Raw genomic sequence first — 26,686 nt, forward strand, 5'->3', positions numbered from 1 at the left:
TTCAGTATACATATATATATATATATATATATATATATATATATATATATATATATATATAGCAAGATACAGCTGTAAGAGCTAGAAAGAGAAATTCCATTTAAAGTAACTTCAGGCAATATAAAATATTTGAGAGTCTACCGCCAAGGCAGACTCAGAAACTCTATGAAAACAACTATAAAACACTCTTCACACAAATAAAATCAGATTTAAATAAGTGGGCAAATATCAACTGCTCATGGATAGGCCAAGCTAATATAATAAAAATGACAATTCTACCTAAATTAACCTACGTATTTAGTGCTTTACCAATCAAACTTCCAACAAATTACTTTAATGAGCTAGAAGACATTGTAACTGAATTCATATGAAGAAACAAAAAGCCAAGAATATCCAGGGATTTAATAGGAAAAAAAGTGCAGAAGAAGGTGGCTTAACCTTACCAGATCTAAAATTATATTATAAAGCATCAGTCATCAAAACTGTCTGGTATTGGCTAAGAAATAGAGTGGTGGATCAGTGGAATAGATTAGGTGCAAAAAAGACAGCAGGAAATGATTCTACTAATCTGTTTTTGATAAACCCAGAGTCCAGCTTCTGGGATAAGAACTCTCTCTTCAATAAAAACTGTTGGGAAAATTGGAAGTTAGTATGACAGAAACTCCATTAGACGAACATCTCACACCCTATACCAAGATAAGATCAAAATGGATATAGGATTTAGACATAAAATTATATTATATTATATTATATTATATTATATTATATTATATACATTATAATTATACATTATAATGTATATAATATAATATGTAATATTAATATATTGAATAATATTATATTATATAATATTATAAGTAAACTAGGAGATCAACGAATAGTTTACTTGTCAGATCTATGGAAAGGGAAGCAGTTTATGACCAAGGAAGAGAGAGAGAACATCATTAAAAACCAACTAGATCATTTTGATCATTAAATTTAAAGGCTTCGGCACAAACAAAACCAATGTAACCAAGATCAAAAGTAATGTAGTAAATTGGGAAACAATTTTTACAATGAGTATTTCTGACAAAGGATTCATTTCTATAATATATAGAGAAATGAGTCAAATTTATATTTAAAAAAAACAAGCCATTCCCTAATTGAGAAGTGGTCAAAGGATAATCAAAGGCAATTTACAGATGAGGAAATCAAAGCTATCCCATAGTCACATGAAAAACTGCTCTAAATCATTACTGATTAGAGAAATGTAAATTAAAGCAGCTCTATCAGATTGGCCAATATGACCAGAAAGGACAATGTTTAATGTTGGAAAGGGTGTGGGAAGTCTGGGACACTAATACATTGCTGGTGGAACTAGGAATTCAACCAACCTTTCTGGAAAGCAATCTGGAATTACACCCAAAAGGCAATAAAAATGTGCATACCCTTTGATCTAGCAATACCACCACTGGGTCTATATATCCTGAAGAGATGAGGAAAAAGGGTAAAAACATCGCTCGTACAAAAATATTCGTAACAGCCCTGTTTGTGGTGGCAAAGAATTGGAAACCAAGCGAATGTCCATCATTTGAGGAGTGGCTGAGCAATTGTGGTATATGTATGTCATAGAACATGATTGCTCTATTAGAAACCAGGAGGGACGGAATTTAGGGAAGCCTGGAGGGATCTGCATGAACTGATGCTGAGTGAGATGAGCAGAACCAGAAGAACATTGTACATCCTAACAGCAACATGGGGGTGATGTTCAGCCTTGATGGACGCTCTCATTCCATCAGTGCAACAACCAGGGACAGGTTTAGAGCCCCTGCAATGGAGAATGCCATCTGTATCCAGAGAAAGGACCGTGTTGTTAAAACAAAGACCAAAGTCTATTACCTTCAATTTTTTTAATGGAAAAAAAGTGTCTTATGTACACAATTATTTTCTCCTTAAGGATATGATTTCTCTCCCGACACATTCGATGTATATGTAGCACGGAAACGATGTAAAGATGAACAAACTGCCTTCTGTGGGGAAGGTGGGTGGGAAGGGAGGGTGGAGGAAAAGATTGTAAAATTCAAAACCTTAAAGAAAATGGGCAGAAACTAATATTGTATATAATTGTAAAACAAAACATTAATTAAAAAAAAAGAGTTGGACCCGTCATCAGGATGTGTAAATAGTGAGGCAAAACTAAGTGTCTGAGGACCTGGGGTCCTCCGCCTCCAAGACACCGCGGCCATCCGCCGGGGCACGCAGCACGGGCTCGCTAAGGCCCAGGCCTTCCTCGGCGCAGCGCTCTGCATGAGGCTCAGCTCCAATTCGGCCTCCTCCACCGGGAGCATCCACGCGTGTGTGCCTGGGGCCCTAACGCCGGCGTGCAGGGAGACGCGCGGGCGGCGGCGCCCCCTGCAGGCCCCTCGGGGAGCGTCCCGCGGCTGCGGCGCGGAGCTCCGGGCCAGCCCGGGCAGCTCGGAAGGCTGCGCCCCCTGTCGGAAGCCCGAGGACGCTTCGGAGCCTCGGCCCGGCCCGGGGGGCGGGGCCGAAGGGAGCGGAAGCTCCCTGGGAGGCGGGGCCTCCGCGTGCGCGCCGCACGTCGCACGTCGCACGGGAGCTGCGGGCGCGCTGCCGCCTCCTTCAGTCCGGGCTCCCGGGATACGGCGAGCGGTCGGTGAGGGCCGGGCGGCGACGGCGGGGAGCGGGGCTGACCACGTGGCCCGGGAGGGTCGCGGAGCCGGGCCTGGGGCGGCGGGCGCCCACGCCGCCGCGGGGACCCTGGGCCGGGGGGCCGGAGCCGGGCCGGGCCGGCCGGCTCCCCCAAACCACGGCGGCAGACACGCCACCGCCGGCCGCTCGGCGCGGGCCGGCCTGCCGGGGGCGGGGCGACCGCTCCCCTCCGTGACGTCACGGCAGTCGCCCAGGCAACCCTTCCAGACCGCCTGAGGCTTTCCCGCCCAGACCGGTCACAGTGGGTGTGGGGACCTGGTTTGTGGGGGCTGCTCCCCCGTGTTCGCGCAGTTCACGGGAAGCTTGGGGTCGCTGTGAGCCTTGTTTCAAGGAGGCAAACTGAATGATGTAGGATAAAACATGTGGGTTCCAGGTTTTTGGATCATCAGAGGATTTGAGTGCGTGACACGGGACCCTTAAGGACCCCATTAGCCTAGCCCCCGGACCTGAAGCCTATTGTAGCTGTAATTTAGCCTAAGATTGTGCCACCAGAATAAGACAGAACCTCCTGGTTTTTTTGTTTTTTTATTTCTAATTCAATTTTCTTTCCAAAGGCCTGATGAATTCTAGGCCCTTCCCTAAGTCCGTAATCTTTAGGGCCATATGCTTGAAGCTTCTGCAACAGAACAGTTCGGATGCCTTTAAAACAATTCTGGATGAACGTAGTTATTTTTGCCTGAATGTTTGCAAAAACTTGAGTTTGTATGGGCAAAGAAGGAAATGGAGTTTGGCATATTTTGTCTTAATAAAATGCCTTTTTTTTTAGGAATTGCTATTTGTTTGAACTGATTGAGAAAACCATTGAAATCCATAGTACGTAGTAGAAAGGGGAGCATTAAGATTCTTATCTTGGATGCTCAGTGATCAAGGACTAGGTAGGTACTTTTCAAACATTACCTTTTTCCAGGGATAAAACACATATTGTCTCACAATAAGGTTCTTATAAAAACTGCCAACAGAACATTTTAATAAGGGCTTACTATGTGTCTTAAGTGCTGAGGATACAAAAAAAGGCAAAAGATATTCCCCTGCTCTGAAGTTCACATTCTGAGGGAGAGAAACACGGAAACAACTATATATGTATGTGTCTGTGTATGTATATAGGGTCAATTGGAGAGCATCTCAGAGGAAGTCAATGGGAAGTCTCAAGAGAACATACAAAACAATGTTTTTACATCACATTTCTGGAAATAATCAACACCCCTTTCCAAGAATTCAGTCCCTTTATCTTCAAACAAAAACAGTTATGAGATGACCTTGTTTGATGAATCTTGGAAATCTACCCTAGTGTAGTCCACTAACTTCCTTACTGAGGAGTTAAACATATTTGGTTTTCAGTTTTAAACTTGGACAGCTTAGAATTCTCTTTTGTGCTTTTTCTTCAGGCAATGGGGAAGAACAAAGGGAAAGGGCAGAAAATCAAGAATGTATTTCATATTGCCAGCAAGAATTTGAAGGCCAAAAATAAAGCAAAACCAGTTACCACAAATCTTAAGAAGGTGAGTGTTAAGAGTAAATATAATTTTGTTTACAATCCTTTTTTCATTAAGCATAGAATGGATGTGAAACTTTTAAAACGAATCACGTTTCTTAAACCACTAGAAATTTCTTAAGCACAAAATAAATTCAGCAACCCTGAAACAAAACCAAAAACCAAGCTAGATAAAATCAGCACACACATTTTTGCCTTAACAGCCATATGTAGCACTCCTTAACTATAATCTATCTTTTCAATGCAAGGAAGTTCATTTTTAAAAATCTCTTCTCAGGAGCAAAATTGGTCCTTAAAATTTACTGCAGTTTTGTCTTACTGTTCTAGTCACTTTTTTTGATTTCTTCATTGTGCTGGTTCATATAAATCTTTTTTTCTTACACTAACGTTCACTTTGTTTCAGCATTCCTTTTTTTAGACATTCACTTTTATATTTACTGGCTACACTTTTAACATTATGTGCCAACCTTGAATAAATAGTTTTGTGAGACCTTTTCTGTCTTTAACCTTCTTGAAGTATGTGCATTCTTTACATGATGGAATGAAGATAATATTCTACAAACTGTTATAAACCAAGTCTTTTGAAGTAGATGTAGAAAGTTTCTAATGTGATGTTTACAAATAAACACATCTTTCTGTTTGCTTTTTTTCCTTTTCATACTAAACAATCCTAACTAATCCTATTTACTGTTGAACTCTTTACTGTTAACCTCCCCCCAATCTTGGCATTATTCAGAAGGCAATTAGTCAATATTTATTAAATGCCTACTATGTCACCAGTACTGGGCTGTGAGCTGAGGATAAAAACAAAAAGTTTTAAAGGTCAATGCTCTTGAGGTTATCATCTTTTCCTAGCAACTATGCCATGTAAAGTTAACCCATCTCAGCTTTGTTTTGAGTATTGGGTGAAACTTAGTGCTTTATATTTCAAATGAACTCAAGTTCTTTAATGCAGTTCTTTTCCTTTGAAAAAAATTTTATTGATTTTTAAAATGTGCTGTCACTTTTTAGTAATGCCTAACACTAAAAAGACCAGAATTTAAAGAATACTTGAAAGGATCAAGCTTCATTATCTGATAACTGTATTTTTTAAAATCTCTAAGGCAACGAAAATAAATAATGAAAACTTAGTAAAAATCATAATAAAATTTTTTACCATTAATTAAGTAAATCAAACCAATACACTGGTCATGGTTTTTTTTTGTTATAACATCCTTTGAAGACAGAGTTCATAGTATCTTTGGTGTGAGGTGTTTTAGATCTTTACTCCTTTGTTAATATAAACTTTTAATATGATTTGAGGTTTGGGATTAAATCTTATTTTCTTTTCTTTAAAAGATAAACATTGTGAATGAAGAAAAAGTTAGAACTGTAAATAAGGCATTCATTGATATCCAAAAAGAACTTGCACACTTCTCAAAAGGACTGTCACTCGAACCACTACCAAATCATCTGGTAAGTTTGATAATAAACACCAGAAATTTGAATTAAATTAGACATCTTTCATTCTAAACATTCATCATGAGTTAATGAGAAATATGTACAAAAGTTAATAATTTGTCCTGACTTTTCCCTTAGGTTTCTCAGTGCTCTGAAGGTGAAACAATCAGTGTGGATGATGCTACAAGATTAATGGCTCAGTTGTAATATATTAGAAGTATTTGGATTCTAAAAATGGACCAACAAAACTGGTGTTTGTACAGTTTTATTTTTTTTAAATTGTTAATGTACAGGCATTGGCACATTTTAATGCAAACTACATACAGAGAGCTTTCCTAAAATCTAGGAAAGTGGAATGTCAAGGAAGTCAACAAAACATGAAAAACTTAAAGTGCTAAAACAGAAGGCACTTCACAAAATATGTTCACTGAAACAATTTATGTGTCATTTTATATCCTTCATTTTGCAAATGGCAGTGAAAAACTAATTGGACTAGAAGGATATAAAGAAAAATAGGGACAGCTGATGGCAGTAATGGTATAAAATATTTTAAATGATAAGAGACCCGAGATCAATTATTTTGTAGTGACCTAAAAAGACCTACTTAGTATTAACTTACCTCCCACAGAAGGGAAAAATAAGAGATGTTGGGATGATAACAACAACAATAATATGAAAATCATCCCCCCTTATCTCCTCCAATAACAATCTTGTGGCTAATTTTGTTCTGGGGGAAAAAACAACCAAATCATAAAACTTGCAAAGTCACTTTGCCCTGAAGAGATCAAACTCCCTTTTGTTCTTTTGGGTACAGTTTTGTGAAGTAATTAAACAAAAGGAAAAATACTCCCAGAGTCAGTGAACTAAAAAGTTGTTACATTCATTATTTTAAATACTTAGATTATGAAGAAGTCTAGGGTGTTACATAGTTAGAGGTAGATACAGGCCAAATAGTTCTTATGGAATCTAATAGTTTAGTATCTGTACATCAAAGAGATCGCACACTCCTTCATTCTCATCCAGGTTAAAGTTGTAGTCATCAGCAGGAGTAGGAGAGAGCCGTAATAGGGGAAACACTGTAAAAGAACACATTGAGATTTAAAGGGAATAAGAATTTCAGAATAAGGGTAAAATATGAATACATTACAATTGATGCAGATGAAATGAGGAAACATTTTCATGTTCACATAGTATTTTAAAGTTTATAAGGCATTTTCCCCTCAGTCTATGGTGTATAGGAAAGCTCATGACAAAATTTGTGAATCAGTTCTCTATTCTTTCTGTTGAGAAGGATGCATTGATTAAGTATCAGTAAGTGAAGTGCTTATTGGAAACTTAAGTCCTTTATATGAGATGGGAGATTTGATTTTTCAAATTTTTTTCTTTCTGAATTATTTTTATGGGCAATAGGTCCTATTTCCCATTACCTTTCTCTAGTTAACCCTGCCAAGAACTTGCACTTGTGGATTGTTCTTTTATGACTTTAAACAAATGTTTTTACTAAACCAGTTATCTGAGTGATCCTCTAGTTTATATTGGTATCAGTTCTTAATTTAGTATTTTCACTTCTAGGTAGATATTAAATAGGAATTAGTGTTTTGGTAACAGTGTAACTGTAGTTGAAAAGGACAACTGTTGAATTAGTGACCATAGTCCCAAAGCTTTGACTATGATTTCACTGTTCTCTGGACAGCTAATAGATTCACATTAATCTGAAAGGTATACACATATCCATAAAAAAACAACATAGTACCATGTAAAGTTCTGCATCTAGAGTCAAGAGATCCCAAGGTAAAATTCCATTTCTACCATTTGTGTGACCTTAGGGAAGTCAATCTCTGGGTCTGTTTCTTCATTTGTAACAAGTTTATATTAAAGGGCCTCAAAGTCCCTTCTAGCTCTTACTCTATGATCCTATGAAGTTTGCCACCCTTTGAATCCTGGGAGAAATTTAGAAATGAGCATAAACTATCTTAAGTACTACTGCAAATCACTCAGAAAACTACCTTTAACTTTTGTCCCATTTTTAATCACCCAATACTGACATTTAGAATAAAGAAAAATGTTTTACTGAATAATCAGACACTAGCAATATAAAAGGGCAAGTATGTTTCACTTTATTAAGAAGGAAAAAAATCTGTAAATGATATAATAGTACTTTGCATTTACAGAGGCAATGTGACCTCTACTGCATAGAGAACTAGTCTTTGGAGTCAGGAAAATGTGGGTTGACACTTGCCTCTGACACTGGCTTTGAGACTCCAGCCAAATCACTTTAACCTCTAGGCCTTAATTAAGAATTTTAAATTTTAGAAAAGGTAGTTTGTATTGACAAAAGGGGATTTCCAGATCTAGAATAAGTCACAGATTCAGTCCCTATTTTATATTTGAATGGAGATTTATGATTTAGAAGTACTTTATTTTACAACAAAGGGCAGTTGAATATTAGAAGTATTTAAATTTAAGATTTTGATGTGGGGCATTTGCTCAACAGGAAAATGAAAGAGAAAACACAAATCTGGCAGTTGTGCCTCTAGAGCAAGCTTTGGAAGGAAGTGACTTGTATTTCAGATTACCTGTCAATATCATTAACTATCCTATTGTTACTCTCCATAATTTTAGCTCTTCAAGATTTTAAACAAGATTATACACATGGTCAACAAATACAGTTTGGTTAGCATATATGAGAAATGTTCCTCACAGAATGACTGTTACTCTTCCCTGATAATTACATCCAATACTCTTGCCATATCCTTGCTCCTTCTCTACATACACACATGCACACACACTCTTATTAAGGAATAATTGATAATGTAACTTTTTATGAATAATCATAGCAAGCTAAATATTAAGGGTTAATAAATCACAGAAGTTTTGTAATAGTTCACTTCTATAAATTTACTTAAAGACAGACAATAATAAATGAGTTTAGGATACTTACCATCCGAAGACATTAATTCATCAATGATATCACCACTAATAGAGCCTGTGCAAAAAACGTGATGATTTTGTTATATTCTAGTGACAGTGAAAGATGACTTGATAACTAAATAACAGGCAACCAAATTAGCTCCATTATTATGTAGTCCAAATACTGGAACTTTTGAGAAGAGAAAATATTAGCTTATTTGCTTTAAGAAAATTCTCCTTGAGCTGGGAATGATAGTGCATTCCTGCAATCCATGCTATTGGGGAGAGTGAGACTGGGTAGATTACTGGAGCTTAGAAGCTTTAAACCACCGTGGGGCTAAACTGATTGTGTGTATACACAAAAACTTGTACCAATTAGATATTGTGGAAGGAGGATGTGGGAGTCAGGGTAGGAAAACCAGGCTACCCAAGTAGAAGTAAACCAGACCAAGTTGGAAATAGGTCAAAGCTTGTAGGCCCCAAAAGTGGTTACTGACTTGTTTCTAGCTAGGTGCAGACACAAAAGAAAAAAATGAGAAAAACTTTTAAACAATGCAAGAATGTTTTACTGTATATAGTATTAAGCTATGGATACTCCATTTCCCATAATTCACTTGAATTTTTCTCTTCCTAGTTTTATAACAACACATTTTAAAGGAAAAAAACTTAGACCTAAATAACTATATTTCTTTGATGATAAATCAGCAGATAATCAGGAGAAATCTTATTTTAGGAAATCAGCAGTTGCAGGATAGATATTAGGGTTCTAGATGAAGTAAAATTTGAGGCATACATATCAGTCTGAGTATTTCATCTGTGAATTTAGTTGGTATTCCCAATTCTTAATAAAATAGTGTTCAATTCTACTTCATTTATGTTTAAATAAATCACACAACACCAATGCAAAAAAAAAAAAGGCACTAGAGAGTTAAAACATGCAATAAAAGAAATAATTTATATCTCTCACTTATATATATTTAATACAGTTGACTATGAGGTATATTTCAATGGTACAATAATTACCTCTTCTTGTCTCTGACATCTACTTAGCCTCATCTAAGTATTTAAACTTTGGTGATTAAATTCCCATCCTCACAACTCTAAAACTGAATTCTTAAAAATAACCAGTAACCTAATCCTATAGGAAATCCAGGTACCATATTTTAATTAGCCCTTTCCAAAAATCAGAAATTTACAATCATTTAATTTAAAACTCTCCACCTACCTCAATGAATATGCCTGTCTCTTTTCTCAGTTCCTCTCCGTAACTGAGCACTCCCACAGCACAGTTCTTGGTCTCTTTTAGTTCTTTTCCTCAAAGAATCAATCGAACTCATAACTTCACCTATCGGCTCTAATTTGAACAAGCCCTAAATCAATCTGTAGCCATACACACTAGATCTGTATCAACTATATTTCTGTTGCATGACCAAACATCACTTCCAATTTAAAAATGTATAAAACTGAGAAAATTACCATTTCCTGAATTCCCTTTTTTCCCATTATTCTCCCAGTCAAGTACTCTTGAAACTTTGGAATCACCTTTAATTTCTCTCACCAACTTCTCCCTCTCCAATGTTGCCTACATATATATAATATAAATAAAATTTCCTTTTTATTTCTATTACTGTTGGAGAGAAGCAAAGAACCCCAATAGTCAAGACGTATTTCAGAATTTTATCAACTCAAAACTTGATAACTTCAAGAATCTAATTTATCTCTAGCCTTGACATTCACTAATTTATCATACATTCAACTGTCAAAATAATCATCCCTAAACCCAGTTTTTATCATGTTCAAAAACTTTCAATGATTCTTCATTGCCTAAAGAATTTTATCAAAACTCCTTAACATAGTATTTATGTCCCTTTAGAGACAAGTTCAAACATGGTTTTCCAACTTTATTTTCTTTATTTTTAAAACAAAAACTATGCATGTGATAGATAAAATAAACATTTGTTGAATACTTCCCAATCCAGGTTTGTCTACATGCTAGAGTATTTCTTTAGGATATTTCTTTCATTCTTTTCTTAAGCTGTTTCCCCTGCTGGAATGACCTACTCCAATCCACTCTCTGCCTAGACACATTCTACTTATCTTTCACCACTCAATGTGCTTCCAAGGAAGTCTTTCTTGCCCAGACCAGTCCACAATGATTTCTTTCACTTGGAAATCATATAATATTCACTGTTTGTCCTTTAGTCTTTAAGCTCTTTTTTTTAACTTCCCACTCAGTGGAGTTCAGAAGTTTGCATATAATAGCATTTAGTAAACATGAGTCCACGAATGAAATAAGACAGCAATTAGCTCCAAGCTGCCAAGTTCATTCTAGTTTGGTTTTCCTAAAGGTTATGAAGCTGGGTTTACCTGAATTTTTGTCTTTAATTTTCAGAATATTAGACATAATTCATACTTAAATATAAATCTGCATTTTAGATATAAATGGATTTGGGGATTATGTGCTCAACTGTTAAGATTATTTGTACCTCCTCTATTAGTAGGAAGAACCAAGTATCAATGTTATTTTTCTTTATTTTTCAATTTAGAAATCAATAAAAGATTTAGAGAATGCCAACTCTTCAATAAGGCAATATATTATATACTATGAAAATTCTCCTGTTCAAGGGAATAGATGATTATTGTCCCAGCCTTCAATGACCTGTCCGCAGTGAACTAAACTCCAACACTTTTGTTTATAATTCCATTAGGGAACTATTAGAAGCAAAGGGGCAGCTAGGTAGTCCAGTGGACAGAGCACTGGCCTTGGAGTTAGGAGGACAAGAATTTGAATCAGGCCTCAGACATTTAACACTTACTAGCTGTGATCTTGGCCAAGTCCCTTAACCTTGATAGCCTTGAATCCAGAGCCATCTCTAGCTGTCCTAGCCACTGGACCCAGATGTCTCTGGAGGAGAAAGTGAGGCTGGTGACTTAGCTTGGCACACCCTCACTCAAATTCAATTTAGATACTTGTCATGGCATCACCTATCTGATGTCATGATCTTTAGGAACAAAGGACAAACATCATCATCATTATTATTAAAAGCAACAAAATTTCCAACCAGTAAGGTTCTAAAGCATTAACACCTAAATCCCGAAATCCTCAAATTATTTAGCTAATTTTTTTTGAAATGAGTCATTGAATTCTAAACTAAATAAATGAATAAAAAATGTTTAATCCAAGGCAGTTATTAAAGCATGAAAAAGGCAAAGGATCTTATGGGCAAAGAAACAGAGTAAGGAAAATTTGTGAAACATTCAAAATAACATGAACTCAATGACTTCACTCTTTTCAAGTAACTGAGGTTCTTGATTGTGACTTGCTTTGAACTCTGATCTCAGTAATTTTGAGTATTCCTAAAGATTTTATGCATTTGATGAAAAAAGAATTGCCTTTCAATTTCTCTCTACATACTTTGAGAAACCAAAAACTTTAAACTTGGGAAGGGAAGAATAGCATAGGCAACAAAAACCTTGCTTTTTCTATGAATTTCTCTAATAGCTATATAAAATCTAATTTATTATATGATTGCTTATATATATACACTTGATTCGTTCTCTACTCTTTCTTTCTTTCTTTCTTTCTTTCTTTCTTTCTTTCTTTCTTTCTTTCTTTCTTTCTGCAAAGCAAATGGGGTTAAGTGGCTTGCCTAAGGCCACACAGCTAGGTAATTATTAAGTGTCTGAGGCTGGATTTGAACTCAGGTACTCCTGACTCCAGGGCTGGTGCTTTATCCACTTTGCTACCTGGCTGCCCCAGAAACAGTATGTTTCTAATACTTATTTTGTACTTTTCACAATGCTTAGTATAATAATGAGCATGAGAAAGTATTCAATAAAATGCTTATTGAATAAATATTAAGTTAAATATATTTAGCTTAAATAATGTAGATGTATAGTTTAAATAATGAATTAATTTTACTTTAATTGACAAGATAATTACCATGCTTTCTGATGCCTCTTTTCCTCCTCATATGAAATCTTAGCCAACAACAAAACCCAGAGGTGCCAAACTTACTTACCTGAGGGTGTATCTGAAACTGGTGTCTGCTGAAGAAGTTGACCTCTAGTAAGGGTATGTTGCTCAGGTAGATTCTGGGTCTCTATATTAGGTTTCTGTGGAGTCACTGGAGTAGAAACTTGAGAAGGAGGTTGTGTGAGGTCATCAGGTGGAGGAACAGGAAAAACCACTGGCTTAGAGGAACTGGATTCCTTATTAATAAGCAGTACGTGGATAGGTCCTGAATGACTCTTTAAATTGATCTGGTATTTCTTTTGTCCATTCTGGCCCTTTGGTTTTGTTTAAAAATATAATTTAAATTATTAACTTGGAATTTGCTCTTGTAATAAGACAAGAGCATACCAGCAATTGATAGGAAATTTGATATTAATATTTTTTCAGAAAGAGATGAAATGAGGAATTGGATGAAATATATTTAGTAACATGACAACATTCCCAGAAGGGATAAATATTCATTTTCAAATTACCCTAACACATATAAAATACAACTAAGCTAGAAGGAATTATAACTAAGTTCAGAAAAGAAAAAAATTGAATTTACCAAAGTTAGGATTGTGTGCAGAAAATAGTATTAAGGGCTTTATAATAAAAGTTTATAGCTCAAAATTAGCTTTATACCATTATAAAAGATTATAAGCACTAAAATGTGCAATTCTGCCACTCATTCCATCTCTAAAGTGAATACTTCTAATTTGCCTAATGTCTTCAGCTATATGCCTAAAACAGGACATATACAATCTAATCTCTCTTTATAATTATCTATATACTTTTTTAATACACATGTCTAAACTTTATTTAAAACTATATTTTAAGTTTAAAGTTACTAAGCAAATCACAATAAAAAAATACACTTCATCTTCAATGAGGGCTGTTTTATCATAAGTCAAACTTTTTCTCTCATTGAGACCACAAAGATAATAGTTTTCTTAAAGTTATAAATATGAAACATTTCAATTTACATGTATATTATACATATCATGAGAACTAAAAAGCTAGTTAGAAGGACAGTGTAGACTATATTTGAAGGGAATTTGAAGGGAGACTGTCTTGAAGCAATACAATTACATTACTTTTTTAAACTACGTTTAATCCATCTTGGAATAAATCTGAAGGAAACAAATTTTCCATAAGTTAGAACGGTGGATAGAGCATGAGGTATCACATCAAGAATACCATCACCCCCCCCCCGAAACAGTAAACATAGCTTTATTTCCCAGCAATTCATCTTTTTCTTCTCTTGGTTCACCTTGTGTAGTACACAGACACAGATCCACACACACACCCTCCACTTTAAGTCCTTGGCAGAGTCTGCTAGCTCTCCTTGCCCAGGAGTTGCTACTGCCTAAGACAGAAGCTCCAAAGTAATTAGGAGTGAATTCAGAGGAGAAAGCCCCAATTCTTGCCACAACTACTGCTGTGCTGTATCTCTGTGGAGGTTTAAACCAAAAATAGCAGGAGTGGGGCTCCTTATGCTTCCTGGAGCAATACAGGTTGAGGTGCTAATTTTACTGTCTTCCATCAAGTGGTCTTTGCCAGACTCACTGTGTTTGGGCCTGAGTCCAATTGAGTGCCAATTTTCTGTAGGAACTAACCATGTGGATCCACAGCCTTTCACAGGGCAGATGACAATAGTACCTCAGAGAAGAACATGAGCAGATCAAGGAGTACAGCAGACTCCCAAGTGAAAGCTCATGGCCCTTTATACTTTCAGATACACTTGACATATACACACAAAGTTAAGTTACAGATACACAGATTAATGATAGACAGTCATTAGTTGGGTGACTGAGCAAGTTACTTTAATCTCTGTCTGATTCAGGTTTCCTCATCTGTAAAATGGGATAGCATTTGCTTCAAATTTGTTGTGAGGATCAAATGAGATAATACACATAAAGACTTAGCACCGTGCTTCTGCTTAGCATAAACTATATAAATGTTAGAAATCCTTATCATTATTTTTATTATTTAAGATAATATGTTAGTGTACAAATTTGTTATTTCTTCCCCCTTGTCCAGAATTTTCATAACTTTCACTGACTTGATCATTTTATAAATTCTTTATAGTTAATTCCTCACATCATTACTGATTTCCTATTATTGACTTTGGGAAGAAAGAAATTATACTGATATTTATCTTTGTACTCAAATGTTAAATGACTTTTATTCACTTCCCCCAAAAATCTGAGCTTTAATTTAGTAATTATGCAGACATGCAGATTTATGGTATTAACACAAAAATAGACTTTGTGAAAAAACTGTCTTTTCAGAGAGATACATAAACATACCATTTCAGGAATAGGTACCTCCAGTTGTGTACCAGAAGGTGCTTGAATAGCAAGAAGTGTATCTCCTAGATAAAAATACACATTTAAAAAAATTTTTGAGGTTCCATTAATCATATGTATATTCATTTAATTCCAAAAGATTACCTATATATTGAGGAGATCTATTCTCTAGCTTGCTTTTCAGAAAAGGGTCAATAATAAATATGTTTTCCAAGCACTACTTAGATAAATAGACTCACCAGCATTCTACCTCTAGGTTAATAAAATGTTTGACTTGAAGATTATCTAAGTCAGATGAGGTTAGGATCTGCCCCACTCATCCACACACATGAAATCATTGATGCCAGAGTTATTTAAACATCATGTAGTTTCAGACTTTTAATCAAAAAACAAATTTACAAAAAAAAATGAAGACAATAATTAGATTAATCACTCATGGTTTTCAGTATACCTATTTCAGTTATGTTCAACTCTTTGTCATCCCTTTTGAGGTTTTCTTTCTTTTTTTTTTTTTTTTAGGTTTTTGCAAGGCAAATGGGGTTAAGTGGCTTGCCCAAGGCCACACAGATAGGTAATTATTAAGTGTCTGAGACCGGATTTGAACCCAAGTACTCCTGACTCCAGGGCTGGTGCTTTATCCACTATGCCACCTAGCCACCCCCCTTTTGAGGTTTTCTTAGCAAGGCACTGAGGTGTTTTGCCATTTCCTTTCAACTCATTTTACAGATGAGGAAAATGAGGCAAACAGGGTTAAATAACTTAACAATCTCATAGCTAGTGTCTGAAGCCAAATTTGAACTCAGGAAAATGAATCCTCCTAACTTCACTCTATCCACTCACTGTGCCACCTATCTGCCCTGGTTGGACTATGCTAAGAAATTATACCTAAATTAATTTACAAATTTAGTACTATAAAATTATCAAGAGGGCTAACTTTAAAATAGTTATGATAGCACAACATAAAATATATAAAACCAAGATATGAGAGTTGTTGGCCAAGTATTTAGTGTAAACTAAAGCACTAAATGAATGAGAATTATTATTATTATTATTGTTCAATAAGCCAAATGTCCCTGTATATCTCTTAATCATCCCTAGCAGACTTAGAAAATCATTAAGTTCTTATTAAGTGCTTTCTATTTACAAAGCATCATGCATAGTTCTAGGGAAACAGAAGAAAAAATGGAAAAATTCACCAGCAATACTTACCGTTAAAACAGTTACAGATATCTTCATGAGTTATATAAGAAAATGTACACATCACAAGTCAAGGAAATTACTGTGGTATTCTTCATGTAACTTCTAACTTGCAACAAGATTCCCCCCCCAAAATTCAACTCTTAAAAACATTTTTTTTCTTTTCCTACAAATTCAGAAATGTTCTCTACATAGCATTTTAATTTTAGGCTTGCCAGGCACTAGGAAAGAAAAGGTGGAGACCCTGAAGACTGATGATCAAGTTGATCAGGAACTTGCAGTCAGAGGAGGCAGAGCCTTCCCTGACATCATGAAAAGTTAAAAAATATTAATACTTATTCACTAATCTGGTAGATATGTAATTTCTGCATGATCCCAGTCATTTTCATAGATAAAAAACAGTTGAGTTTGCATATTTAACCTCAAATATAGGAAAAAAGCACAAAATGAGGCAGCAGCAAGCTGTTCTTTACCTCAGAATGTGTAATCCCTCAGAAACTGGATTGAGTATGCACAATGTGCATGTGCCTCTTGCCATTTCTCTTTATGTCACCTGTGTAATGTTTGTAGACTCATAGTCTAAAAGATGCATTTTCTTTATGTGTATAACATAGTATTGCTGATCTAGATTTTAACTGCTGAAAAACCACCAAGTGTTAGTCAGTATATCTGCCTTACTGAAGGTGCACACACATGCCATGCTCACACATGCAAGCACATTACCTCTATTAGGCTCATCCAGTGCAGATCCTGACTCTTGATACTGTTCCTACCTCACAGTTATGAACCCCTCCACAAGTCACTGAACTGTTGAATATTCAAAATAAAATGAGGGTATTCATGGGTTTGTTTATAAAACCCAGACTATCAGAACTAAAGGTGCTTGTTGAAGCTCCAAAGTGACAATTTAAAACAGACCAAAGACCTACTGAAAATATAATATTCAATAAAACTTTAGAAATGTCTGAGTAAGAATTTGAACTGGATGTGTCTTTAACCTTTTAGGTTTCATGTCATAGAAGACAACCATGTCCTCCATAAAATTACCATGAAAAGATAGGTCAGATTTGGGGAACATGTCAAGTACAGGCTAATAAGCTAGTTGGATCATGAAATAAATGTTATGACATCTTTTTTGAATTATAATTGTTGAAGAACTTAAGATAAATGCTGAATTTTGATTATTTAGATTGTTGATCATCTCCAATTTTTCCTGTGTTGTTTTAAGAAATGATTCTTTCCATGCCTCTTCTGTTTCCATCCTTTAAAAAAATTGAAGTTTTGACTTGCTAACATAGAGAGATATTATGATTCATAAGCCAATTTGTTCAGCCAGACATTCTGGCAAGTTAAAACTCCCAATTTGAAAAATTTATCTGAACAAATTACTGTAAGTATTGTAGATCTTAGCTTTCAGCTTTATAAAGACCTACTTCTGCACTAGAATGCAGTTCTGCTATGTATGCACAAAGCTGTAGTTTGTTTATAAGTTAAAAGGATATCTGTTATTAATGGAGTCATCCATAACATTTTTGATGCTTTGCTGTAGCCATAATTTCTGTTGATCAAGTTCTCTCTCTTTTAGTTCCAGATCTTCAATTTCTGCTTTGAGATATCTCAGTCTATCGATTACTTCCTTTGTATTACATCCAGCACCTACACCTCTGAAAAATAGAGAATATTCATTAGGTTAACTTCAGTTAATTCCATTTAAAAAATGATTAACTGAGTCATAAGACAATGATAACAGTGTTTATATTAATGTGATTAAAAACAAAAAAATAAAGTTACAAAAGCATTTGAATGTATTAAGAGAAACTATGAATATGAATATATTTACTTAGGAAAAAAAATCTCTCCATGAAAAGTTGATATACTATCTAAGCTCTCTATTTGCTTTGCAATAGAAGGCTAGACATGGCTTCCATTCTAAGGGGAGTAGTTACTGAGGTACTAAAAAGATCTCATAAGAAAGCATTTCACAGAATAGACACCCAGTAAATATTTGTTGAATTAAACACATTCTTGACAGCCTGCAACCCAAAGATACTTTTATAGAAAGGCTCCAGGGCATTGGAAAAACCAACATACTCTTATTTGACTTTTATGAGAATCCTGGCTAAAAACTAGGGAGGCCAAAAGGATAATTCTGATTGCTGTCATTTTTTTTTCTGTGAACAACATTCAAACTCATTACTGTATTTCATTAGCCTCAAGATATACTCATTAGCAGAATTTTCATGTTGGTAGCTATTCATTATAAGAAATTTCCATATTTTACAATAAATGTTAGAAGTGTTAACAGTTTGCGAAATAATTTTACTTTGAATATGTAAGACGTTTCCTAAGAATACTAACCACAGTACTGATTAGGTAGAGAACAATGAACTATCTTTTGGAAATGGACAATCTTTAGAAATTCATCAAATTAAATATTTCAATGTCCATATTTGTAACTATGATTTTATTGCCAAGGGACTGTCTTCTCACCAAAGTGTATCACAACCCCTCTATGACTAAATGACATTATGGTTCCACATTAAAGCCAATTTGGTAATAAACCAATCTGTACTCAGAAAAACTGATAGTAGATATAAAATCCATCACCAAGCCTATTCTTAAACCTTTTTCAGCATAGCAGGACCTAGTAGAGCTTGCATTCCATTAGCACAGTACTTTGAAGCAATGAAGGGGGATCTTGGTCCTACTTTTTTTAAGGGTTTAGGATATCAGTGGATTTAGGGTATAACTTCTAGAGTAGAAATTGCTTCCATTGATACATATAGGCCACTGGTCTGATAAATTATTGCCCTAGGGAATTTCCGGGGAATACTGAGAAGAGCTGTGACTTGTCCAGGGTCACATAGCTAGTATGTAAACATGTAGGCCTCCAATCCAAGTTTACTCATCTCCAAGACTGGCTCTTTATTCATTATGCTGTGCCAGCTTTACAAGTTAAATGAACTAAATAAATGAGTGTCAAGTCATGGGATCCATCAGTTATGTATTTGAGTACTTACTACATTTAAGGTGGCCAATTAAAAATTAAAAACTCCTTTCAATGAGTTTACAAAATTTCATTTGGGGAGATAAACCATATATCTATCTATCTAAAAAAATAACAGTATCAAGATATATATTTAAAAAAAACCCTTTGACCTAATTTCTTTAATTCAGAAAGTTCCCTGGTGAGGAATCAAGCTCAGCAACTACTTTATAATTTATGATCTCAAGTGCTTTGCCCCAGGCCACATAGCCAGATCCTGTATTCTGTCCATCTTCATCATGGGATTAGCTCTTTCTGCATCACACTTTGCATAAGGGTATATGTAGCTAACTATCAAATGATTGGGACAAAAAATATATGCTCCAGAAGGAAGTTTAGAAGAGGGAAAGTCATCATCTCTGATAGGAAATTTTTCACAGGGTAGAATTTGAATTTGGTCTTGAGAGATGATGAGGGTTTAGAGACAGAGAAAGGGAAAAGGCAATTTGAGTGGGCTGAACTGCCAGAACCCAAGCATTATGAAATGTATATTTGAAAGTCAAAGAGTTGAATGGTCTGACCAGAGTGGAAGGCTCATGTTGAAGAGTACTACACAACAGAGTGGTACACAGTAAGCTCAGGAACATGGACTGGGACCAGATTTTGGAGATAAATGGAAAGAAGAATCAAAATTTCAGATAATAACAATAATCTATAACTTACTTCCACTGGATACTATTTTTGGACTTTTTTTCAATTAAATCAATTCCTTCCAAAACATTGGTAATATCATAAATTCTTCTTTTTTGCCTGACAGCCAAAGTATCTGCAGCCTGTTTTTTAAAATAGGAGAAAAAAAAAGATAAGGAACAGTTTGTATTTTAAGAGAAAAAGAGTTCATTATAAGATCACAATATATGAATGCAATTCCAAAATTAATACAATGGGTACAACATATGCTCAATTCATCTCCTATTCACAAAAAAGAAACCAATAAAACATTCACTTCAGGGCCAACAGCAACAAGAACAAAGAGGTATCATCATAGAAAACACATGAAGACAAAATAAAAAATTTAGAATGCTACATATTGTTTTAGGAAAAATATTTCTTTACCTGATGAACAGAATTCTTACCTACCTCGCTTTTCCAACTAATATGACAAGATCTAATTTTAGAATAGTAAGTTGTAGTTACTGAAGGCTATTCAAATTAAAGTTAGCAAAATCAGATCTGCCAGCTAAATTATTTTATTTAGGTTAAAAAAACTCTAGGAAAAATCCTGGTTATCAGAGATTATTTGGATTATCTTGATGTATGCCATCTACCCTTTGATGTTTTAAAACAAAGTAAAAATAATAATGAAATATTGATGCAAAACACACAAAACTGTGTTGAGTGGAGACTTTTGAGTCACTTTAGTTCAAAACAAACATGAGACACTTACTAACTTTGTGACCCTGGGCACAAACATCACTTAATCTCTGTCTGTTCTGGTTTCCGCTCCTATAAAACAGATTCCTATAATAATACTTCTCTGGATTGTTGTGGAGATAAAAAGAAATATTTGTAAAGTTCTTTGCAAACTGTAAGTGCTATAAAATGCTAGTTATTATTATGAAGAAATCAAGATTTGACTAAGCAAAGGATTACTGTACTTTTGTGACAAGTTCAGTAATTTCAACATTTCTGTTGTTCTAAGCATTTCAATTGTGTCTTGACTCTGACCCTTCTTGGCATTTTCTTGGAGTGGTTTGACATTTCTTCTTTTACTCATTGTATAGATAAGTACACTAAGGCAAATAGGATTAAACAATTTGACCAGGGTCACACAGCTAGTCTGAAGTCAAATTTGAATTTAGGAAGTCTTCCTGACTTTAGGTCCATCACTCTATCCACTGGTGCCAACAAGCTGCCCATTTTCATAGTAGAAATGATCAAAAATTTAAACTCTAAAATTGACAAACTTTACATATTTTTTGGATTTTTATGATCAATTTCAAACTTTTAAGCAGTGACACTTCAAATCTATCTAATCATATCTCAATAATATTCCTAATAACTCTTAAGTGGACATTAAGTGAAAAGAAAGTTTTACTCTCTAGTAGAACGAGTTTGCTTTAGGTTCAAGTCAAATGAAAAATTAAACAAATTTTTCAATTAAAAATATTTAGTATTTTCCCCAAATTAAATATTAATACAATTTTAACATTTGTGTTTTTTTTATTTTTGAGATCCAAATTGCTCTACAGTATGGTTGAATCTGCTCACAACTTTACTAGTAGTATATTAGTATCTCAGTTTTCCCACATCCCCTTCAATATCTATTATTTTCCTTTTCTGTCATATAAAGTCAATTTGATAGGTGTGAAGTGGTACCTCAGAACTTCTTTTATTTGCATTTTACTAATCAATAGTGATTTAGATTTCTATTTTTTTATATGGCTATTTACAGACATGATTATTCAATCTGAAAACTGTCTATTTATATCCTTTGACCCTTTATCAATTGGGGAATGGCTCTTATGTTTAAAAATTTGACTTAATTCTCTACATGCCTGAAAAATGAGACCTTAATCAGAGAGACTTGCTGATTTTTTTTACATTTCTGATTAGTTATTTCCCTCCATTCCATTTCCATTTATTTTATTCTCTCTTTTCAATCTGTCTATGCTCAAAAGTATTTTGCTTCTGACTACTTATCTCTCCCCCACTTCCCCTCCCACTTTCCTAAAGCATAAGATAAATTTCTATACTCAATTGAGCATATATTATTTCCTTTTGAGCCAGTTCTGTTGAGAATAAAACTTGTTCTCCATCACATCCTGCATCTTCTTCCCCTTCATGTTGCTTTTATGTGAAATAATTTACCCTGTTCTACCTCTCTCTCTTTCACCTTCTACCAGTACAGTTCTCTTTTTCACTTTTTTTTTAACTTTCTTTTTAGGTAACATACCATCATATTCAACTCATACTCATACCCTCTGTTTACGTATTCTCCTTCCAACTGCCCTTAGGAGTTAAAAAAATCATATTCCTATGTAGGGATATAAACAGTTTAACCTTATTGAATCTCTTTTGCTCTCTCTTATGCTTCCTTTTTTTTACCTTTTTTTTGAGAGGTGGGGGGAGGCAATGGGGTCAAGTGACTTGCCTAAGGTCACAAAGCTAGCAAATATCAAGCATCCAAAGATGGATTTGAACTCAGTTCCTCCTGACTACAGAGTCAGTGATTTAACCTTAATGCTTCTCTTAAGTCTTGTAATTGAAAGGCAAAATTTCTATTGAGCTCTGTTCTTTTCATTAGGAATCCTCTATTTTATTGGATATCCATCTCTCTCAACTGAACAATACACTCATTTTAGCTGGGTAAGTAAATCTTGGGTATAATCCTGGTTTCTTTGCCCTTTGGAATATCATTTCCGAACTCTCCAATACTTTAATATAGAAGCTACTAAATCTTGTATTATCCTGACTTTGACTCCATGACAACTTCTCTTCAGTGGATTTTTGTTCCTCTTATCATCTGAATTGTTTCTTTCTGGCTCCTTACAATAGTTTCTTCTTGTCTTGGGGGTTCTGAAATTTGGCTATAATATTATTCAGAGTTTTTATTTTGGGATCTCTTCCAGGAGGTGGTTGGTGGATTAATTCAATTTCTGTTTTACCCTCTGAATCTATAATATCAGGGCAGTTTTCATTGCTATCTTCCTGAAAGAATTCTATAAATTAGGGACAGCTAGGTGGTGCAGTGGATAGAGCACTGATCCTGGAGTCAGGAGGACCCAAGTTCAAATCCAGCCGCATACATTTAATAATTGCCTAGCTGTGTGACCTTGGGCAAGTCACTTAATCCCATTGCCTTATATAAAAAATTTTTCTTAAAAATTTAAGAGGTCTATAAATTAATCTGTTTGATTCTCCAGCTTCTGAGCACAGGACTATTTGACAAAAACTGCTTGAAAAAGATTGTACAGATGAAACAACATAGAACAACATCTCTCACACTAAACCAAGATAAGGTCAAAATGGGTATGTGATTTAGATAAAAAGTTAATACCATAAATCAATTAGGAGAACAAGGAATAGTTTTTAAACTGTCTATGGAAAGGAAAGGAGTTTATGACTAAATAATTTAATCTATGAAAAGGAAAGGAATCTGATCAAATAAGAAATATGGATAATCTTGATTATAATAAAGTTTTGCACTTAATAAACCAATATAACCTAGATTAAAAGAGTGCAGAAAACTGGGAAACAATTTTTACAACAGCAGTTTTGATGGACTCATTATGCACTGATGGTAGAGTTGTGAACTGATCTAACCATTCTAGAGAACAATTTGAAACTATGCTCACAGGGCAATAAAAGTGTGCATACCATTTGATCCAGCAATACCACTACTAGATCTTCCAAAGAGATCACTTAAAAGGGAAAAAGACCTACATGTACAAAAATATTTATAACAGCTCTTTATGTAGGGGCAAAAAACTGGAAATTAAGGGGATACTATCAACCGGGGAATGGCTGAACAAATTGTGGTATGTGCATATGATGGAGTACTACTATTCTATAAGAAATTATGAATGGGTAGATTTCACAGGAAAACAACAAAATTACTGTGCTTATAAAGGGGAGGGAGCAAAAGGAAAATGTGGAACTTAAAATCTTGTAACAAAAGAATGTTGAAAATTATTTTGCATGTAGCTGAGTAAATAATTTATTTTTAAAAAGATGATGTGTTGGCTCTTTTTTTTTTTGATCATGGCTTTCAGGGAGTCCAATAATTCTTCAATTATCTCTCTCTGATCTGTTTTCTAAATCAGTTGTTTTTCCAATAAGATATTTTGCATTTTCTTTTATTTTTCATTCTTCTGTTTTTATTTCATGGAGTTATTAACTTCCACTTGCCCCAAATTCTAATTATTTTCCTTAATTTTTGTACCTTCTTTTTCATTAGGTCAATTCTATTCTCTAATAAACTCTTTTCTTCAATGAATTTTTGTAGATTTTTTTTTCTATTTGACCAATTCTATTCTTTAAGGACAACTTCTCTTCATTGGATTTTTGTTCCTCTTATCATCTAGCCCATTTTGTTTTTTAAGGTGTTTTTTTCTTCAGTATTTTCTGTGTCTTCTTTAGCAAACTGTAGGCTTCTCCTTTTCCCATGATTTTCTTGCATCAACTCTGTTATTTGGTTTTTAAAATCCTTTTTTGAGCTCTTCCAGGTATTCTTTTTTTGGGGTCTGAGACCAATTCATATTTTTCTTTGAGGGTTTGAATAGCAGCTTTGACAATTGCTCTATTCTTCTGAGTTTGTTTTTATCTTCTGTTACCCTGATAACTTTCTATAATCAGGATCTTTTTTGGGGGGGTGAGTTAAGTGACTTGGCCAAGGTCACACTGCTAGTAAATGCTCAGTGTCTGAGGCTACATTTAAACTTGGGTCCTCCTGATCACAGGGCCAGTACCTTATCTACTGTGCCACCTAGCTGCCCTGCTTATTTTTCTAGTCTTTTATTTGATTTTGAATTTTTTATTAAAGTTTGGGCTCTGTTCCAGGGTGGAGAAGGCACTGTCTCAAGCTTAACTTAAGGTGTTTTTTTTATGCAGTAGGTTTTAGAGCTAGTTTGGGGGGGGTGTCTATGAGCTTTTAGTTCTTTCAAGGTGGTGTGTTCTAAGGAGAGGTATTTAATACTCTCTTCACCTAGACTCTGATCTTTTGAGCAGCTAGCCTCAAGCCCACTTTTCTGCCCCAGACCACCCCAGTACCCCTACTCCCCTGTGGCCATAAGCTCTGGGGAGCATTAGCATCCTTTACATCCTGGACTGAGACTCAGATCTAAAATACACAATTCAACAAGAGTCCTGAGTCCAGTTCAGCAAAGGGACTTCTGTAATCTCCTGTCCAGCTGTCCAATTCCCTTACTGTCTTATGGGCTGAGTAGCTATTAACTCTGCTGATTCAGTTGTTGCCCCTAGTTTGCTGCAGTGCCACATATACTTGTATAGCCTGTGCTTTACTCTCATCCTGTTGCAACAGACCTTTCCAGCCAAACTTCTAAATTGTCTTGGGTTGGAAAATTAATTCACTAGCCCTTTTGTGGGTTCTGCCAATTAACAATTTGTTTTGTCACAGGGTGACTGGAGGACCATCATCCACTTGACTTGGCTAGTTCTTCAAACTCTACCATGTCCATGATTTCTGTGTCTCCAATATTAATCATGTATTAGAGGGGTCATCTTTTAGACCTCTTTCTTATCTTCTTTTTCCTTCAACTCAAAGGAATTGCCCTACTAGAACTGATAGCAACAGCTCTGCATAAGATTGGTTCCAAATTGCATATCTAGATTCAAATCTGTGTCAACAGAAGACAGAAATGAGTCTTGAAGAATCCCTCATAAATGGTAATGGGAGAGAGTAGAGTACATTTGATTATGGTACTTTCTCTTTTTCTCTCTACTTCTCTACAAATAGGTGTAAGGAGTTGACTTTAAATTCAGATTGGAAAAGATACCTGAGATAAGTCTGTAGGTGTGTCAAGTATTATACATTTCTTTTCACACTATCATGATAAAATGCAAAAATCAAAGTACTAGGTACCAAAATTGCTAGGTACCATTGTGTACTAACTCTTCTGATCTGACATGCATGGTTATTAGTTTTTCAGGGCTATACACACATACTTTTAAACCTAGATGATCTTATAACTCCTAGTTAAATCCAATACAGCTTATTCAGAGCTGAGTAATGTACTAACAAAGTCCATAGCAAGAATATTTCAGGAATTTAAAAATATTGCTTTCTACTCTCTTACTATATATGCTGACAAGAGAAAGATGACATAAAGCAGATAAGAACCCAAATAAGAAATAAAAATCAAAGTCTAGCTTTTCTGCAAATGATTATTTCTGCATCATCAGATAGTATTTTTACTGGAGAATAATCACCTTTGCTGGCCTTTATCACTAATGTGGGTACCAAAGAATGGAAAAATCACTTCATTATTTGGAACCTGTTTCTTCTGGACTTCTTCCAGAAGTATTACTTCCAACTCCCACCACTCCCATTCAATCATTTGCCAAATCTTTTCAATATTTCTTTTATCCATCCCCTTCTCTCTACTCACACTAAAAGGCAGTTAGATGGTAATTAACTATAATAGTAGATAGAGCATTGGCCTTGGAGTCAAAAGGATGGGAGTTCAAATCCAGCCTTAGGCATTTGACTTACTAGCTGTGTGACCCTGGGCAAGTCACTTAACCCTGACTGTCTCACATTCAGGGTCATTTCCAGGTGTCCTGATTCTTATCTGGCCACTGGACCCAGACAGCTCTAGAAGAGAGTGACTTTTGTGCATGTCATGGCATCACCTCCCTGATATCATGGTCTTCTTCAAGAACAAAGGACAAGGATCATCATCACTCACATTACCCTAATCAAGTCCTTTACACCTCTCATTTGAGCTACTGTAATAGCCTAAGTAATATCTCTACATTTCTCTCATCTCCAAATCATTCTATTTGCAGCTGCCAAATTAATATTCCTAAAAAAAAAATAAATCTGACCACATCATACTCCCCCACACCAAGAAACCTTAGTGGTTACTGAAGGATGAGAATGAGTGTGCCCATTTTATATTAAA

General features: G+C 35.2%; 2 protein-coding genes across 9 annotated transcripts in view; one reads left to right on the forward strand and one right to left on the reverse strand.

Moving 5' to 3' along the window:
- Positions 1 to 2,566: 2,566 nt before the first annotated feature.
- RBIS (ribosomal biogenesis factor) lies at positions 2,567 to 5,889 on the forward strand. 8 transcript variants are annotated; one of them, XM_074206857.1, is made up of 5 exons: positions 2,567 to 2,653; positions 3,476 to 3,584; positions 4,095 to 4,208; positions 5,540 to 5,656; positions 5,780 to 5,889. In XM_074206857.1, exons 3-5 carry the CDS (start codon positions 4,098 to 4,100, stop codon positions 5,846 to 5,848), a joined length of 297 nt encoding a protein of 98 aa, XP_074062958.1. In that variant the 5' UTR covers positions 2,567 to 2,653; positions 3,476 to 3,584; positions 4,095 to 4,097; the 3' UTR covers positions 5,849 to 5,889. The 8 variants fall into 8 exon arrangements, with proteins under 8 accessions (XP_074062958.1, XP_074062961.1, XP_074062963.1 ...); XM_074206860.1 differs by having other exon boundaries at positions 2,569 to 2,649; XM_074206859.1 differs by lacking the exon at positions 2,567 to 2,653 and adding an exon at positions 2,912 to 3,107.
- A 607-nt stretch (positions 5,890 to 6,496) lies between these two features.
- Positions 6,497 to 26,686, reverse strand: part of LOC141502227 (transcription factor E2F5) — a 38,411-nt gene continuing 18,221 nt past the window's right edge. Inside the window, exons 2-8 of the mRNA XM_074206865.1 lie at positions 19,764 to 19,873; positions 17,557 to 17,718; positions 16,067 to 16,110; positions 14,858 to 14,922; positions 12,574 to 12,841; positions 8,583 to 8,627; positions 6,497 to 6,717 (exon numbers count right to left, since the gene is read on the reverse strand). Of these exons, the coding sequence (XP_074062966.1) occupies positions 6,608 to 6,717; positions 8,583 to 8,627; positions 12,574 to 12,841; positions 14,858 to 14,922; positions 16,067 to 16,110; positions 17,557 to 17,718; positions 19,764 to 19,873 (804 nt within the window). The 3' untranslated portion in view covers positions 6,497 to 6,607. The remainder of the gene's footprint in view (positions 6,718 to 8,582; positions 8,628 to 12,573; positions 12,842 to 14,857; positions 14,923 to 16,066; positions 16,111 to 17,556; positions 17,719 to 19,763; positions 19,874 to 26,686) is intronic.

Source organism: Macrotis lagotis, chromosome X (assembly GCF_037893015.1).
Source record: "Macrotis lagotis isolate mMagLag1 chromosome X, bilby.v1.9.chrom.fasta, whole genome shotgun sequence".
NCBI lineage: Eukaryota > Metazoa > Chordata > Mammalia > Peramelemorphia > Peramelidae > Macrotis > Macrotis lagotis.